We start from the raw sequence: 19,687 nt of genomic DNA, 5'->3' as shown, positions 1-19,687 counted from the left end.
AAAAAACTGCAGAATTTATTTAGAATTATTTGTTGTTAAAATGGTGCAATTCCATATTAAAAAAAACACATAATTAAGCTGCACATGTTTGTTTGATGGTTATGCTTTTCATCTTTTTCAAAACTTAAATAAACACACTTGTTTTGGATTTATATCCTGCCACTTTAATTGCATTCTTTAGAATGAAGAAATTAGAATATGTTTATAATTAAGAATGTGTCTACTTATTATAGAATACTGGAATAATATGAGAAAATAAATGAGTAATGTAATATTAATTGATTGTGATGCCAAATGTTTTGCTTTGAAGGCTTCACAATGAATCTCCCTTAGTTTTAGCCTGGCAAGCCAGACTAAATGTGAATATTTGCCTCTCGTAGGCAAAAATATTTTTGGCTGCTAGGCGGGTGGGTCTAGTTTACTAGGCTACCTTAGTTTGCCACCTTTAACTTGTTCAGTGTTGCCACCTAGTGGAGAGAAGAGATATTGTCTATATTGATATCTGAATTTACCAGGCAAAAACAAGTTCGGCCAATTGATTTGCTACCTAGGTCAATTTACTTCAGCCCTTGGACATTTACGGTCCATGTAGGCATAACGGGGGAAAATTGCCCCCCCTGAAAAATTCAGGAGCCGCCACTGGGTCATATTTATGCAGAAATGTAGAAAATTCTAAAGGGTTCACAAACTTTCAAGCACCACTGTAGTGAGAATAAAGATGGCGAAAATGTAAACATGTAACATTGTCGTAGGTATGAATTACGCTTGAGTATCATAAAGGAACATACCCCAACCCCAATAAATGAAAAAAAAAATCTCAACAGATTTGGCATAATATAAAAGGGTCGATTTTTACTCAGAAGAAGCGGAAATCCGCCGAAAAGCGGAAAACTCTCATCCCTGCTATCGCTATCACCGCTGTCACACCCGAAGCATTACTAATTCTCTTGTTTGAATGGCAACAGGTAGATACACCGGTTAATTAGCTACCTGCTGCCATCTATTGGAAGAGTATTTAATTGTTCTGCCGGTCACTATATGTCGCTGGCATAGACGAACGAAGACAAATTATTTGCAGGAAATAAATAATTTTCGGAACAATTAAGTGAAATTGGATAATGTCCCACGGTACACCTGATGATCTCTCACAGTGGTTGGGAAACACTGCCTTAAAGGAATACTCCGGAGTGAAATACTTTTTAGGTCTATTTTCGCATTATTGGGAGTGCATACGTTGAGTTACTACCACAATCACATCAATTGGATGTGTTTTGAGAAAATTCATTTTTTGCGATTTCAACCGGAAAGCATTAACACAGCACTGCGCGGAGCATGTCTTTTTGCCGATACAAAACGCTAGTTTTAAAACCATTGCAAAGCTTAAAACAACACGACAGTTCTGTGGAAGTGAGTAGAGGGTTCCTACAAACAAAACAAAGTGTCCCTAGCTCTGCAAGTGCACAACATACCACAATTGTGCATTTCCAGCAGGATGGGCTCGGCACTCGACTTTTACGGACTTTTCCCTGAAGATGGCGTCCGGAGAAGAACAGCTTCAGGTAAGGTCACTGGCTTTGTATTTACTCTTTTCTATACACTCTGTCCATGCACTTGCAGAGCTAGGGACACTTCGTTTTGTTTGTAGGAACCCTCTACTCACTTCCACAAAACTGTCATGTTGTTTTGAGCTTTGCAATGGTTTTAAAACTAGCGTTTTGTATCGGCAAAAAGACACGCCCCTCGCACTGCCGTGTTAGCGCTTTCCGATTGAAATCGCAAAAAACGAATTTTCTCAAAACACATCCGATTGACGTGATTGTGGTAGCAACTCAACGTATGCACTCCCAATAATGCGAAAATAGACCAAGAAAGCATTTCACTCCAGAGTATTCCTTTAATTATCTATGATCAAGTAGTGCTGTAACAAAAATGTGCATGAAAATATAAACAGTTGTTTGCTCCATCTTATGCAATCCAATGAAGAGAATCGATCATGACCTCCTGTTGATCACAAAGAACTGAATTTAAGAACTGCCACCTTAAAATAAGTTGCTGTATTACTATAACTGTAATGATTTAGAATGTTTCTGATGCAATTACCGTAATACATGTAGAACTAAGATGCACTGAAAAGAAAAGTAAGGCAACTGTATATTATCAAGTTTAAATTTTGGCACTTTATTAAATGGACTAGATTCAGATTAAAATATATTTAAAGGAAAAGAAAACTTAATTCATCCATTTAAGTTTGCAGAAAGATTATGTACTTATAAACACATTCATGAATGATAATAGACTGGGTCAAAATTTTGTGATTAAAATCAGTCTGCTTTGTCCGTCTGGTGGGGGACAACATCGGCAGCCAATGAGATCGCTTATAATGAATCGGAAACTTCCGGGATGATGTTTTCTTTCGATGTTTTTATTGGACGGTTTGAACACGTGATCTTGACGTAGCCAACAGATTAGTTTGTTTACATCATACCATGCGGACATATTACTTTGACAGAATCAACACAAACATTGGAAAAAAAAGACCGCTTGTTTAACACAAATATCAATCAATATGTAAATGGATCTGTTATTTGCTCTCCTATGTATCTACCACCGGCGCGGGAACCGGGGGTGCGGGGGGTGCGGCAGCACCCCCTGGTGGTGGACCCTCAAAACTGACATGAACATAAAACAAAACTTGCGTGAAAATATTTGTTTATTTATTTGTTTTCATTTGGCTCTGCTGATTTTATATGTCATGTTTTAGATGTAGGATGATGAGGGCTACATTTTAGTTATTTAAAAAAGGATTTAATTAAAACTTAACTTAATATGTAGCCTAGTGGACCATCAGAATTTTTTTTTGTCGTGACGTTGACGTTCAGCTTTTCAGCGCGCGAAATTACAACAGGAAGCGAGTACGAGTCGACCGTCTGTAGAGAAGAGTAAGAGTTAGTTAGTTGATACTTAAGTTACTATGTCTCAGAAGAGAACCGTGTGGATTTAAGTGGAATAATTGCGAGAAGTCATAGGATCAAGACAGCGTTTTAAGGTAAGGCCATTTGGTTATTAATTTTGCCCGCTGTGTCGTGTTCACTTGAGCCTATTTGGTATGCCTTGAACAAGTGCAGGTGTTGCTAGCATCATGCTTTGAAGTTGACTCAGATGTAACTACAGTCTTAAAAAATGTTCGTTTAAAACGGTGTGTCCATGCTCATCATGTTTTACTTTTCTTAATGGAGTGTGAAATACTGCTGCATCACTTATGAGTGATTTTTGCAATAGAACACTAAGTTAGTGTCACTAACCCATAGTAGTAGGATGAGTGGGTTCATGGATTTCGGTCTGTTGATTGAGAGAACCATGGTGTTTGTGTTGTTCCAGCGAGAGTGTTGTTCTGTTTCGTGTGTGTGTGTGTGCATGCGTGCGACTAACTACTGTATTTGAAATGCACACTCGCTTGACTGGATCTGGGTATGTAAGGCTGTAATCGGGTGGAATCCGCGTCTCCTTCAGTTTATCTTGAGCAGATGTAAAACCTGCGACTGTTAAACCACAGCTGTGCGCTTCTGCTTCTAAAATAACCTGTCCTTCGTAATCGTGTTAACTGAGAATTGTCATTGACAGACAGGCTTCAGATTCTTCCGTCATCACTCAAAAAAAAAAAGTCGTTTTTACGGATTAGGCCTGTAAGTAGTAGGCAGTTTAACGAAATATTGCAATTGCAAGCTTAAAAGGATTTCGGACGCCTGATTGGTTAAAATGCAGGAAATTGCATCTAAGAAATACAAAATTTTCTGGGGGAGGACCCCCCTTCAAAAAAATGTCCCAGGTCACATCACAGCACCCCCTGCCGACAATGTCTTCCCACACCGCTGGTATCTACTGTAGTTACTTGTCGGTAGGAAATTTTAACATATCGGTATAAATCTAAGCGTATCGGATTTTAACTAAAGCGACTAAGCATATCGGCAGGCAGAGCAAGCGTATCGGGCCCAATACGCTAAAACGCTTTGGGGAAAACCATGATAAAGAAACCCATCAAGTTATTTTCTGATGGTTTCGATCCTGTGTGGGCGTGCTTGCCACCACAGGAAACCCATCAACTAGTGAAGTAGAGTAGTAGTCGGGACAGTAGCGAGTAACTTGTCACTGTTGTCGCTTGACATTTTGTGCAACATAATGAAACAGTATAGTAACTATAACGGTAGAAAAATAAAACAAAAGAGGCTGGCTATGATGTAAAAAAATTCTACAACCCAGAAACAGATGGGAGCTCCGCTTTTAGGCAGTGCCTAAATCTATATGTTATTGACAGTTTACACAGCATCCCACCTTTTTTGGAATTGGTGTTGTATTTCATCCTCAGTTGGTTCAGCAAAACACTCCACCATTTGTTTTTTCTCTCCTCATGGTATGTGAGCTTATTAGCCTCATAGTTGCCAATCAGAGCGTGCAATTGCTCATATCCAGTGAATGTGGACTGAATAACGATTGATATACTGTGGTTTTTATTGTTTGTTTTTTGTTTGTTTGTTTTTAACTACAGAGGGATTCCAGGTGGTCGGTCCAGAAGCTCCTCTTGTTGCTGTAGCTGGTGAAGATCTGGTTCTTCCCTGTTTTCTCAAACCCAACACCAGCGCTGTGGACATGACAGTGGAATGGATGAGACTAGAGGAAGTGGCTTCATTAGTGCATCTCTATGAGGATCATGAAGACAGAAATAAAAAGCAGGCTCAGCCCTACAGAGGAAGAACATCACTATTTAAAGAGGAGCTACAGAAAGGCAATGCTTCACTCAAACTCTCACCTCTCCGAGTCTCTGATGAAGGAAGCTATAAGTGTCTCATTGAGGACAAATCCTGGTATGATGACATCACTGTTCACATCATTGTTGAGGGTAAGATCCATTTCTGCACTGAAGCTTTATGCAGTGAAATGTGTTTTTGCTGTTCGAACTCACCTGATTTAACTCAGGAAGGGCTGTTAATTAGCTGAAGGGGAAACACTAAAACACACAGGACAGGTCCAAACCTGAATGTACAAAGAACTTGTTGTCAGTTTATAGAGACCCTTCAGTGCACATTTACCACAGTGGCCCTGGAGGGCAAATTAAAACAATAAATCAAAAAATGCAACAACAAATAGGTAATCACAATGGTAAATAACATAACACAACAGCAAAATCGAAAACACAACATTAACTTCTCCCAGAAATCGTAAGGACGTGCTATCGATAGTCACTGAGTGTCCAAACGCACTGTCTGCCTTTTTAACTGGAGGGAAATGCGTCATTTGGTCCCAGGTCTCATAAACAGTAAAGCAACCAGGATGCAGGAAGAAAGAATATTGACAGAGAATACATTGAGGTACATCTCAATATCAAAGAGTAGCCTATTCGCAGTAATGTTCCTTTCTCTCAAGTCCTTGCAGATGGTAGTGCTGGACACAGTGCTCTCTATTTATTCTCTCCTGATGTGTCTCAATCATCACTCTAGCACTGTGTTGCATCTTCTCTGTTTTTAAGATGAAGAAATCAGTTCTATAACATAAATTAGAACATTTTCAGTTTATCATGATTATTTAGGCTGTTTGAAATGAGACTGAGATGGTATGGGCACATCCTGAGAAGAGATGCAGAGCATGTGGGAAGGAGAATGTTGAGGATGGAGCTGCCAGGCACATGAAAACGAGGAAGGCCAAAGAGGAAATACATGGATGTGGTGAGAGAGGACATGAAAGTGGCAGGTGTGGTAGAGAAGGATGTGGAAGACAGGGAGCAATGGAGACAAAAGATCCGCTGTGGTGACCCCTAATCGGGAGCAGCCAAAAGAAGATGATTTAAGCTGTTTGAAACCTTTCCTAAAAATACATGCTTTTGTCTGAATATAGCTGTTTTATCAACTTCTAACTCATTGGGAGTTTTCTTGAACGCTCATGAATTTGAGCATGATCAGGAATTAAGAATCTTAATCACTTTTTTTAAGAAATGAACCAAAATTTAATCTCTCTCAGAATTCTTTTGACTGATCTCACACACGAAGAGGTTTTAATAGGCCCAGACTATGGAAAGTGTATCTTTAGGCATCTGTCAAACGGTTGTCCATGGAAAGTGCGCCAGGGGTTTGACTCTTCATTCCTTGTTGGTTGAAGCACTTTCTTTGGTGACTGATCAGGCTGATCTTTGACTGGCAGATGCAGCTGCAGCACTGGGATATGAAGTCCAAGGCGTTGGGTGATGTCCTTGTGCAGGCCTTCCTCTTGTTGTGTCTGGCTTCAGCAGCTGCCATAATGTTGTCCTCGCCTCTTTGTAGGGCACACCTGATTTTTGCCTTCCACGCCGTTCTGTCTTTTGCTGTGCTCTCCCAGGTTTCCACATTGATTCCTGTCTCTTTCATTTCCCTTTTACAGACGTCCTTGAAGCACAGTTTGGGCCATCCAGTAGGTCTCTTCCCTCTCTCTAGCTTGCTGTAAAGGAGGTCTTTTGGTATGCGGCCATCCTGCATCCTATGTACATGCCCTAACCACCGTAGTCTGCATCGCCTCAGGAGAGTATGCATTGTTAGGAACCCTGCCCTTGACAGTACTTCTTTGTTGGGTATCCTGTCCTCCCGTGAGATGCCCAGGATGTGCAGGAGGTTCCGCATGTGGAAGGAGTTCAGTTTCCTCTTTTGACTGGCATAGGGAGCCCAGGATTCACTTCCATACAGCAGAGAACTCAGGATGCATGTTCTACAGACGATGAACTTGGTCTTAGTGGTCAGCTTCTTGTTTTCCCATGCCCCTGAGGTAGCAGCCATTCTCATCCTCTTCCCAATCTTGGCACCAAGAGAGACAGTGTCCATAATGGCGGAGCCTAAGTAGGTAAAGTGGGAGATTACATCCAGAGTGTAGCTCTTGATGGTCAAGCTAGGGGTGGGGACTATGCCTTGGACCATTACTGTATATTTGTCTTCTTCAGACTGATGGTGAGGCTGAAGTCATCACAGGGAGATGAGAAGCTGTTGAACAGGCTTTGGAGCTCCTCTTTTGAGTGGGCAACAACAGCAGCATCATCAACGAAAAGCATGTCACAAAGCAAAATGCGGCGGACCTTTGTCTTTGCTCTCAGTCGAGCTAGGTTGAACAGTTTTCCGTCTGAGCTGGTGTGCAGGTAAATCCTTTCATTAGCCAAGTGTAAAGTGTGCCTGAGCAAGAGGGCAAAGAAAATTCCAAAAAGTGTTGGGGCCAACACGTAGCCCTGCTTTACACCACTCTGGATGGAGAATGGGTCAGATGTGCTTCCATCAAACTGCACAGTGGCTTTCATGTCATCGTGAAATGACTTGACTATGCTCAGCAGCTTGGGTGGGCAGCCTATCAGGGTTAGCATCCTGGAACAAGCCATCTCTGCTTACAAGGTCAAAGGCCTTGGTCAGGTCAATAAATGTGACAGAGAGGATATTGCTGCTCTCTACACTTTTTTTGCAGTTGCTGCAGAGAAAAGATCATGTCCACTCTGGACCTCTTTGAGCGAAAGCTGCACTGGGATTCAGCGTAGACTCTCTCTGCAAGCCTCTGTAGTCTTCGGACGACTACGTGGGCATACAGCTTGCCTACAATGCACAGGAGTGAAATTCCGTGGTAGTTATTGCAGTCGCTCCTATCTCCTTTGTTCTTGTACAGGGTCACAATAATGGAGTCTCTCATCTGCTGTGGAACTTCTCCTTCTTCCCAGCACTGGCACAACAACTGAAAGAGCGGCTCAAAGAGGCTCTCTTGCCCACACTTGAGGACTTCTGCAGGAATCCCGTCTTGCCCAGGGGATTTACCATTTGGGAGTCTCTGTATGGCCTCTGCCAGTTCCTCTCTCCTTGGGATAACCTCCAGTTCATTCATGAGAGGCATCTGCTCAATCATGTCCAGGGTGAACTGCAAAACTTGGTTCTCCCTTCCATAGAGCTCCGAGTAGTGCTCTACCCATCTTTCCATTTGCTTGGTCTTGTCACTGATGATCTCACCAGTGAGATGTGATGTGTTGACTTCAGTGGAGCTGTCTTGGACTGGGAGGGGCCAGTGGCTTACAACTTACACCTGCTGTCAAGAACAGGAGAGCCGCTGACAAGTTGATGACAGCCCGTGTAAATATGCATCTTTTTTTTTTATTATTGTCATCAGTTAATAACCACCAGCTAATGGTTTAGATTGATTAGAATATATTTACATTGGTATTAGTCAAGGCATAAAATGATGGACACTAATATTTGCATATTTCTATCTATTAGAAAATTATAATTATGATAGTTGGAACATGCTCTCCGGTCCCTCTTTTTAAAAAGGGTTACCACCACCCCAGTCTGCCAATCCAGAGGCACTGTCGCCGACCTCCACACAATGTTGAAGAGACGTGTCAGCCAAGACAGTTCAACAATGTCCAGTGCCGTCAGGAACTCAGGACAACTCTCATTCACCCCCGGAGCCTGGCCACCAAGGAGCTTTTTAACCACCTCGGCAACCTCAGCCCCTGTGATGGGCTAGTCCTCCCAAGCACCGCATCCTTTTCAGACATGAATGAATGAACGAACCCTTTATTGTCACTAGTCACAAGTACAAGCAAAATTAGCCATCAACCCGTCTGTACATATACAACATACAATTGACAAGGGGGGGTAGACAGGACAGGAAGACAGGGATAAAGAACAAAAAATACAGAGTAATATGAGGAGAGGGGAGGAGAAAAAGCAACCCCCACACTATGCTCCTGTGGGGAGTACAGTGTGGGAACATAAACACCTCAGCAACATAAGAACATAATAAGTACACTTTACAACATGAAAAACTCGGGACTTGCATCAGGGGAGGGGGGAGTAACCCAGCGCAAGCAAGCAGCCGTCCGTTCCTCCAGCCATCAAGGCACTGGTCGCGGACCCGCTCATCACACTGGGGGGTAAAAGCGGCGACTGTGGGAAATGGGGGAAGGAATGCAAGAGCATCTCACCGCAGTGATCTTCAGGGGGAGTTGTTGTTCCGGCAACGGCCTTGACCGAGGCCAGTGCTGTTGAGGGGGCCGAAAGCAGATAAGATTGGGATTGTTTGGTCTTGGGGAGAGTAGACGCATTCTTTTACACGACTACTCTGTTTGTCCATTCTGGTCTCTGAATCGATCCATTTCCCTTTGCAAAGCCAAAAGCTTCTCCATGATGTTATCCATGTTGCGGTTCAAGTTCTAAATAGCCATAGTCTGAGTGCCGACAGCTCTGCCCACCGCTTCAGTCATGTCGGGCAGCTTTATGGGGCTTTGGACAGCTGTCACTGTTTTCTGATTTCCTCGATAAACCAGGGCAATGCCTAATCCAAATCAGCAAAAGTCCTGTAATCATGGTTCTGAATAGGTAAATGTCTTCAATGTCCTCCACAGAAAGAACCGCCAGGCACACGACCCGCCACCTCTCCCACGCATCCATCGTGTAGCCAGCTGCGAACTTTCCGGCAGGGCAGGCCAGCTCCCCCGAACCCCGGCTTCTTGTCGAGAAAATTGTCAATTGCGTTGAGAGACCAATTTATCAATTTCATGATTTTTAGTTTGGAGAGCAGTGCGGAGAGAGTCTCTCAGAAGTATAGACAGTAGACAGACGAGACGAGAGGAGCAAAGCAGGGAAGATGAGGGAGAGGAGAGGGAGAAAAATGCAACCACCTTCGTGGAGAGCACGACGATATACCATAAGGCCATTATTAAAAAATGTTCTGTTTCTGGTCCACCGGCCAGGTGAGTGCCGTTTGTGCGGTTTAATTTTTTTTTTTTAACACCGGTTTTTCAACATTTTTTCGGGTTCGTAAATCTAAAATCGAACTTGACATTTACGCATTCCCAGGGCTTTCCACTAAGGCTCATACTAGCCAGCCATGACAAATAAGTAGCCAGCCGGGGGGAGTAAACACAAAAACTCCTGTGCACGCAGTTCCCAGGATTAAATGTATTTTCCACAGACCATTTATTTATTCACTTTACTCAAATACAAAGTAAAATGGCAGTAAATCTTCTTTTCTTGCGTATTGCATCATGAGGCGTTCCTGGCTTGTAAATCTCTTATTTTCGGTGCATGACACATTCACGCAACTGAGCATGCTATGAATTAACACAACGGTCTGCAGTGGTGGCTACACAATTAAACACTCAGCGAACATTTCTCCATTTGTGTATGAAAATACACTCCAACCACTCAGTTTGGTTTCATTTTCAACCAACGGTGTCTTTTGATGCCAGCACGTAATTGAACGAGAGAAGACTGGTTTACCGGAGACAAAATAAGCGTTATCTCTGCTTCTGTTCCCTCCGATGTCGCCTCCGACGGCCCCGACACACTACTGCCTCCGCCGAGTGCGTGTGCATGCACACACCGCATGTCGGGGTCGCAGATGAGTTACTCTCCCTTGATCAACGAAGTCGGCGGGGAATTTGTGGTTATTATCTGTACAAACAGCGCGAATCACAACTTAAAGGAGTGCGGTTCAGTTTGACATTATTGTCAGTCCGTTAGATAAACATTTAATTTTATTAAAATCGAAAATTAATATTTAGAGCCTGTGGGCTACAAAAATAAGTCATTAAAGTAGCCGGCTGGACTTAATTGTGTAGTCGGCTGTATGGCCGGCAGCCGGCGCTTGTGGAAAGCCCTGCATTCCGCGCAGAATATAGAATTGAATCAGCTCTGCGCATGTGCCGTGCGGCACAAAAAAATGGCAGCCACCATGAAGGAAGGAGATCCGGAGTTTTCAAACATTTGCTTAAGTGTGAAATCCCAAAATGGTATTCTAGCGAACAACAAAATAGTAAAGATTCAGATAAACAAATCATTCAGTGATCATTTTAATAGTGTAATTTCATCTGAACTAGGCCTAACGGTCGATTTAGAACTACCGTGTGTCGGACATTTTAAGTACCTTTGTAAAAGTTTTGCGAATGTTGCAGTCAGCATTTAAAATGCTAACTTAAAGTTTTTGTACAAGTTTCAGTTGATTAAACCGTCATTTTATTAAATGTGTCTGCTTTTGTAATAAAAAAGTACTGAAAGAAAAAGCAAAGACAGCATTGCGATTTCTTATCCATCCATAAAAAAAAAAATCCCTCCCTCTCGACTGAAAATTTTTTTGCTCACCCGGTGGACAGGAAACGGATTTTTTTTAAGGATGGCCTAAGGTGGGATTGAGGACATCCTTGAAGTATTCCTTCCACCACCGGACGATGTCCCCAGTTGAGGTCAACAGCCCTCCATCCTCACTGTAAACAGTATGGACAGACCACTGTTTCCTCTTCCTGAGCCACCGGACGGTTTGCCAGAATCTCTGAGGCCAACTGAAAGTCACTTTCTATGGCCTCATCGAACTCCTCCCACACCTGAGTTTTTACTTCAGTTACCACGAGAGCCATGTTCTGCTTGGCCTGTCAGTATCTGTCAGCTGCCTCTGGAGACCCACAGGCTAACCAATTATGATATTTATTAGTACATGTAGTGGTACATGAACTATACCATATATATTAGTTCATGTACCACTAAAATATATATACACAACAAAATAGAGAAAACACTTCAATTTCTACGCATAATTTTATTGTGCACGGCAAGCCTGTTTCGAGAGCGACTTGCTCTCTCATCAGGTGCGCCAAGAATATCAATGCACAGCTGCTTTTATGCTCGAGGTGTTTGCTAAAATAAACCTACTAGCGTGCCGGCATGCACTGGCTAGTTCATTGCGCTTGTTTAGCGTGCCTTGGTGTGGTTTGCATACAATGTAATATTTTTCTGTGAGGCGCAAGTTACAGCGCTTAGTGCTATTATATGCCGGGGCACGTGCTATAATGTCCCATGTCAGTGTGTAATTTTCTCCGGATTCCTTTAAAATCCATATATGTTTGCTCAGCTCTGTCACGTGACGCTTGCCCACGTGATGGAATGACGCAGTGTGATTATTGTAGCGTGACTTGAATGTATTCCCCCGTAAGCCCAATATAGGTTTCCTTACCGCGCTCACTCTCAATGGTGGCTTGGTAAATAACGTTCTTTGTAAGGCACGCACCGTTGAGGGGACAGATCGTCTTATTGCGGCAGTTACACATCTTGGGCGACTCCGGTGTTTCCGTCAGTATTTTCTTGTTGTGTGCACTGATTTTGGCGGCCAGACTTGGCATACAGGAATAACTAAACTTGAGGGTGTTCTTGTTGAAAATCCTGGCCAAGGGATGCCCATGTTGCGAGGAATTTTCTTCCCACATTTGTTTTAACCTGTTTGTTGTAAGGGGGTTTAAACCCCATTATCTTCCGGCCACAGTTTCGTCTGGCGCGGAGTCTTTGGGCGTTGGCCACATCAAAGCGTAGGCGGTGCCCATAGCCGCTGCTATCAAGGGCATGTTGGTATTGTTGCACCGCTCTGTCGAAACATTTAGCAGACGAAGATATTTCGTTGAGGCGTTTATTTACCCCTACTGGAATGTTCTTGGTAATGGTGGGGGATTGGTTGCTCTCCTTGTGTACATACAGTGGGATATTGTTAAGTTTAGCGTAGGGCTCATATGATTGCTTATTAAGATCTAGAGTCACATCCAGGAAATTAACCACTTTTTTGTTTGCATCTATTGTTATTTTCAGGCTGTTGTTGGTGAATACTTTGCATATTTCCTTCTTTATTGTGGAAGGAATAACGTGCCTTACAAAGAATGCTATTTACCAAGCCACCGTTGAGTGAGCGCGGTAAGGAAACCTACTGTATATTGGGCTTACGGGGGATACATTCAAGTCACGCTACAATAATCACACTGCGTCATTCCGTCACGTGGGCAAGCGTCACATGACAGAGCTGAGCAAACATATATGGATTCTAAAGGAATCCGGAAAAAAATTACACACTGACGTGCCCCAGCATATAATAATAGCACTAAGCGCTGTAACTTGTGCCTCACAGAAAAATATTACATTGTATGCAAACCACACCAAGGCATGCTAAACAAGCGTAATGAACTAACTAGTGCATGCCGGCACGCTAGTAGGTTTATTTTAGCAAACACCTCGAGTATAAAAGCAGCCATGCATTGATATTCTTGCCGCACCTGATGCAGTGGTGTAGCCAGGATTTTTTACATGGGATTGCCAAAGGGGGGCCAAGGATATACAAGGGGTGGCCATGCTGTGACTAAATAAGGGGGGGTCCTCCCCCGGGAAATTTTGAATTAGCTAGATTTGATTTCCTGTATTCTGATGTATCTGTTGGTATATCTGGTGCCTAACTCCTGAACAAAACCCATGTGAGCCAAGAGGTCAGAAATTAATGTATTAATTTATTTATGTAACATAAAGCATCTGCAAAACAAAGAAACCATCCAACTTGTTTACTCTAGTTAAGCATCAGGATTTTAACGATCACTACTAAAATGCAAAAGTAAAAACTAAAAGATCACCTGTCCCAGGCACCTGGGAAGTAGTAAGGATATTAGTCAGGCTTGACTAAAGAGTGCTTTGCTCAGGAAAAGGAAAATACTTGTATACTTGTATACTCATACATGCAACATATGTAAACACAACATGTTGTGATATTGTCCATTGTAAGTACTGTACAAACTAAATGTGTTGAGTTACAAAATGTGTGTGAGTGAGTGAAAGTGTTACACTGATGTAACACATGACATAGATGAGGTGTAGTGCATGAGTGGTGTGTGTGTGTCTGTGTGAGAGGGGGGAAAGTATGTGCACTGCATGTAGATATAGATAAGCTGTAGTATACGAATTGTGTGTGAGAGAAGATATGTTACTGTACATGTAAATACAAAAATGAAGCGCATAAGTTGTGTGTGTGTGTGTGTGTGTGTGTGTGTGTGTGTGTGTGTGTGTGTGTGTGAGAAAGAGAGTGTATGTTCAGAGTGTTGTGTGTGTTATATGTGAATATAGAAATGTAGTGCATGGGTGGTGTGTGTGTGTGTGTGTGTGTGTGTTCAGAGTGCATGAATGTTGTGTATAGAGGATGTGCAGTCACATGACCCATCCGTGTTTACTCCGCCATATTGGACGGCTTCAGGATTGTTTACCTTGCGCGTAATGGATCCAGGGAGTAATTCCCAAGAAAATTCGGAAAATACCCCATCTACATCGCGCGATTACTTGTCTAAGTTTGTTCAGCATCTTGAAGGTGACGTGAGGCAGCGTTACGTGGAAAAGTGTTCCAGGTTGGGGATTGCAGATCCGTACAACTTGCCGCAATCCTTGTTCGGGGAAATTCGGAGCTGCGGTGTCGGCGATTTGCCCAATCTGGCCTACCACGACATTTACAATTTTCTTGTTAATCGTGAATCGTGTTACACTGGCAAAGCCCTCAAAGCTTACAAGAGCCTGGAAGCTTATAAATATTTTGTTGCGGGATGGGTATCCCAACTAATACCTCTGGAAGGTTCCGAAGAAGAATGTCTACTTGATAACTTCACGGGTAAGTGGCATTAAGACGTTTATCATAAAGAGACTATGCAGGACGTTTATCATAAGAATGTTCGAAATCTAAACTCTGTTCCAAATAATGACAGGGTTGTAAATATGTATGTTTTTGTCTGAAAAACAGTAAATCAGAAAGCTGCGCACGTTTGCGCAGAAGCTGCGCAAACGTGCGCAGCTTTCTGACTTACTGTTTTTTTCTCATACTTCCTATGTTTCATGGACTGTAACGGCATTTGCTCATTTAGTAATTTTAATACAGAATTTACTTTGATGAAATTATTCAGACACTCCAACGCGCCCCCCCCCCCCCCCCCCCAAAAAAAAAAAAAAATCGGATCTGCACGATTCAGCCGTGAAAAAGGCGGCATCCACCGTTTGCATCCCTGTTTAAACTCATAGGTTAACCGACTTTAACCGGCTAATGAGGCTCGGTGGTCGGTCAAGATTTTTTTTTAGTTTTCGCCATCCCTACTATGGATTGGCCTTTCAAAGGCATATATGAGCCAAAAAGATAAAACATTGTCATAGACTAGGCCAGGGTAGTAGGGCTAGGCATAGCCATTTTAAACATTAGAGACTGTCTAGTTTCTAAGTATGCAGTTATCATTCAATCCGAAAATCAACTTAACAGATGTACTAGGAGTATTGAATTAGAAGATGACCCCTACCTGATATGAAGTGTTCACTACAAATTCGGCTGGTAGAACTGGGGTTCCAGTTTTCTCTTCGCACAGCGGACACCCATTTTGCGCGTCTCTCCTCGTCTGCGGGGAATCTATAAAATGACAGGCCCTCCTTTTGGCCCTGTCTATTGGTACAACCAAATGCTGAACAAGATATAACCATTCTCGAAAGATCTACTCCCACACACTTGATAATTAGAACGGGTTCGTCTAAGTTCTATGCGCGGCCTTGCTGTCCAAGATGGCAGATAAACAAATATATCACGTGACCTCGTGACATCACGTGCACGCCAGTGGCGGCTCCTGAATTTTTTTTTCAGGGGGGGCAATTTTCCCCCGTTATGTCTACACAGACCGTAAATGTCCATAGGACTGAAGTAAATTGACCTAGGTAGCAAATCAATTGGCCGAACTTTATTTTTGCCTGGTAAATTCAGATATCAATATAGACAATCTTCTCTCCACTAGGTGGCAACACTGAACAAGTTAAAGGTGGCAAACTAAGGTAGCCTAGTAAACTAGACCCACCCGCCTAGCGGCCAAAAAATTTTTTGCCTACGAGTGGCAAATATTCACATTTAGTCTGGCTTGCCAGGCTAAAACTAAGGAAGATTCATTGCGAAGCCTTCAAAGCAAAACATTTGGCATCACAATCAATTAATATTACATTACTCATTTATTTTCTCATATTATTCCAGTATTCTATAATAAGTAGACACATTCTTAATTATAAACATTCTAATTTCTTCATTCTAAAGAATGCAATTAAAGTGGCAGGATATAAATCCAAAACAAGTGTTTAAGTTTTGAAAAAAATGAAGAAAAGCATAACCATCAAACAAACATGTGCAGCTTAATTATGTGTTTTTATATGGAATTGCACCATTTTAACAACAAATAATTCTAAATAAATTCTGCAGGGTTTTTTTTCCCAAGAATCCCTCCAGAAAGCCATGCCTTAAAAGGAAATTTAAAGTATTACAAGCATGTCAATGAACACAAAAGGCTTTAGTTATTTAGCTATATACACACAAGGTTACACAAGGTTTTGTAGTCAGTGCAACTTGGCTTAACAAGTTGGAAAAAAGGTAAGGTGCTGCTGGCTCCAATGAACACATACTGTACAATATATAAAAACTGAAAATATGCTTAATTTACACCAAGTCAGAGAGAACTTGAGGCTACTTAAATATTCCAAGCATGGCAATGTTAAACTGCCATTGGTAACACACACACACACACACACACACACACACACACACACACACACACACACACAAAAACAACTTTTGCCTAGTAAATTCAAATATCAGATATCACTGTACCGTCTGCTGTGCTACTTCCAGAGTGGAAGAGAACGCAAGGGTAGCAAAAAAGAGCATTGACTACATCACAGCCAGCTCGCCAAGTTTTCCGGTGGTACCAGTTCTTGTTAAAACCTCGAGTAGGTCTTCTCCCCCTTCGTAGACACTTGTTTGATGTTTAAATTCGGTCTAGGAGGTCCCAGCTGTTTGATTGCCGTTTTCTCCTCATTGGTACGACGACTAAAGGGAACTTCTTTCAGAGACGCTATCGTATTGTTGCACTCAACACTCGCCGCCATCTTCATAGAATGTTCACACATTTCCCACGCAAGTTGCGTTTTCCAGCCCAAAATTATGTTCAAAGCCCACTAAAATGCACTTAAAACCCCCCAATCTGGCAACACTTGCGCGGCGCAACAGGCGTATGACGTAAGCACGCTGCTTGTGCAAGCAGATAAAACCTAATAGAAAATGCATTGGGAGCGGATTTTCGAAAAAAACGTATGTACCATTAGTGTCAATGGGAGATTTTGGGGCAAATCTGAACCGGACAGAAATCGCCCCAAAAGGGCATGGCTACACCAGGCGCGACCTTAGCCTGATTGGACAATGACATTACTGTTGCCGTGGTAGTAAGAGTAGATAAAAAAAAAAAAAATCTCCCTCCCTGTTTGGGAGTGCGTCGCCCAAATCGCCCCTATTAACGAGCCGCCAGTGGTGCACACTCTCTATTGAGGTATTTCACTTGACGTCACAGGGTCACGTGACGCCCCGGTGTCCGCCATTTTGAACGTCAAGCTAGCTAATGTCAACAACAGTAGCTGGTATGTTACTGTAGCAATGTTTACGTTCAGTCATTTGGATGACTGTTAAAACCTTTCAGTCTCAAGTTTCTCCTTTACTGGATTTACTAGTTTACTGAGCTAGCACGCGCCGGCCGCCGGGGAGCTAGCGCGCGCTAGCTCCCAGCTTGCCCGAGCGCGCTAGCTCAGTAAACTAGTAAATCCAGTAAAGGAGAAACTTGAGACTGAAAGGTTTTAACAGTCATCCAAATGACTGAACGTAAACATTGCTACAGTAACATACCAGCTATGATGTTGTTGACATTAGCTAGTGCTAACAGCTAGCTGCTAGTACACTGCTACAACACAGACACCGACCCTAATAATACAGTTCTTGGTCATTGCCTGATAACAGCAAATTTATAACGGGCCATGTCTCAACAGACTAAGAAGTTATTTCAATGACATTTAATAGCATTTTGTTTATCCTGAGGACCGAAAGTAAATGAAAATGTGAACAAACCTTAGCTGTAATAAGATGGCGACCACCAGCTCCAGGGACGACCCGCTGATGTAGGCATGTTACCCAGCCTGACACAAAATACTTTTAGGCATCCAAACTCGTACGCTTTCAGATCAATATCTGTGTATGGCAATGGGTTTTTAACGACATAGGTATACAGATCATGTGGGCCGAAGTCAGGTAAAGACGAGGGCTTCGTGTACTTCCGTACGTCAGTGAACAATCCTGGTGGAAGCAGGTAAACGTCGCTCTCTAAGCCTGCTAACCTCAATTTTTGCAAATACCTCTCCCTCTGCTCGCCCTGTAAATGCCCTACGTCGCTGGATAGTGAAGGTGTTTTCTGCATCTCGCTCCTTTTTCTTTTATGTTTTTCATTTGTCGCCTTCCTCGCATTCAAACTGATTCGAGCCGTGCCGTCCAAAATGGCAGCATCACATGACTTGGTCACGTGGGTGAAATACCTCAATACCAGTGAGTGTGTCACCAAGTTTTAGTGTCCGTGACCAGACAGTTGTACAGGTGTGGTGGAAAGCAGTGAGCAGACAGACAAAGTTTAAGTTTCAATAATTTATTATTATTGAAAGTAAACAGTAGATGCACCTGTAATTCAAAACGTTAAAATGACAATCCATAAAAGAAGTCCTTTAAAACTCAGTCCATGCAATAACTAAAGTCAGCGCGATCCCACCACCAGAGCGCAGCAGAAGCAGCAAGCAAGCAACATGCGGCCAGCAGCAATCCCAGCGACCCAGCAAGCAAGGCAATTAAGCAGTAGCAAGCAATCCCACAGTCAGCAGCAGTTAGCTTAGCATAACATGCTCGGTACCGTCCCTTCCAGTCAGCTCCTCCTCCCTATGTCAGGTTGGCACTGGACGATGCTTTGCCTGGGTGTGGCTTAACCACAACCCAGATGAAGTATCAAACGCGTTGTGCACACACAATGTGGAAACCACAGTTAAATGTCGGCGCCCTTCGTTGCGCTCCGCTTGCTCTGCCGTGCTCTCTTTCCTGGTCGGTCGCATCTCTATTCCTCCTCGCTGGACCCCTATAAATAGGAAGAAAACACGCCTACCCCACCTGTCCCCCAATCAGTCTTTCCGCGTTTGTAATAGAGTAATTGACTTTGCCATTGTCCAATCATAAGGAACACCTGTGAGTTGTTAGTTTCAGGCCACACAGCAAACATATCAGAAAAGGAAACAAACATATAATCGAGCACTGCACACTACAGTGAAAACATCACTACAAAAAAACACTGTGACAAGTGTGTTACATGTAAATATAGAAATGTAGTGCATCATGCATGAGTGGTGTATGTAAGAGAGGGTGTGTATTGAGAGTGCATGAGTTGTATCTTATAGTGAGTGAGAGAAAGACGTAGTGTGTGTTAAGCAGTCCCCCCAGGATTTCACAGGCCTTTTTTGTGATTGTTGCGGGCTAAAATGTCTGATGTTGTGGGGGGGGTCCAAAAAATTGCAATGAAAGTTGCGGTGTTTTTTAGGTTTTTGTTGCGATTACATTGCAGGAGGAAGTGAAAGTTGTGAGAAATTGTTGCGATTTTCTCTTTTTGTGATTAAAATTGAGTGATATGTTAAATATTAAGTTATTACTGAAACTGTTGATTAAAAAAAAAAACAAAGACACTGAGAAATGGTCCAATAAACAACTTTAGAGCAATTCCAGCGTTATGGACGTGACACTTGAACTCAAAATGGCAACAAATGACCCAGTGCATGTTTTATTGTCTCCCAGTATTTAAACAGGTGTTGCATATTTTAAGGCTGTACCATACTGGAGAAGTGATAGAACAAGAACAGTTCCCATAGTACATCTAGGGCATGCCAGAAAATGCCAATAAAAGATGCGTTATGGATGTGACAGAAAAAGTATCACTTTTCTTGGGTGACTGTACATTTTTATCAAACTCTGTGAAATTGTAAACCTAATG

The 19,687-nt window shown here is 42.6% G+C and overlaps 1 protein-coding gene across 1 annotated transcript in view; it reads left to right on the top strand.

The window, feature by feature from the left end:
* The window catches only part of LOC132864631 (butyrophilin subfamily 1 member A1-like), a 176,427-nt gene that overhangs the window by 36,772 nt on the left and 119,968 nt on the right, over positions 1 to 19,687 (top strand). Inside the window, exon 3 of the mRNA XM_060898080.1 lies at positions 4,544 to 4,894. Coding sequence (XP_060754063.1) covers positions 4,544 to 4,894 — 351 coding nt within the window. The remainder of the gene's footprint in view (positions 1 to 4,543; positions 4,895 to 19,687) is intronic.

Source organism: Neoarius graeffei, chromosome 1, assembly GCF_027579695.1.
Source record: "Neoarius graeffei isolate fNeoGra1 chromosome 1, fNeoGra1.pri, whole genome shotgun sequence".
NCBI lineage: Eukaryota > Metazoa > Chordata > Actinopteri > Siluriformes > Ariidae > Neoarius > Neoarius graeffei.
The sequence above is the reverse complement of the archived record's forward strand: the minus strand, read 5'-3'. Positions and strand labels throughout refer to the sequence as shown.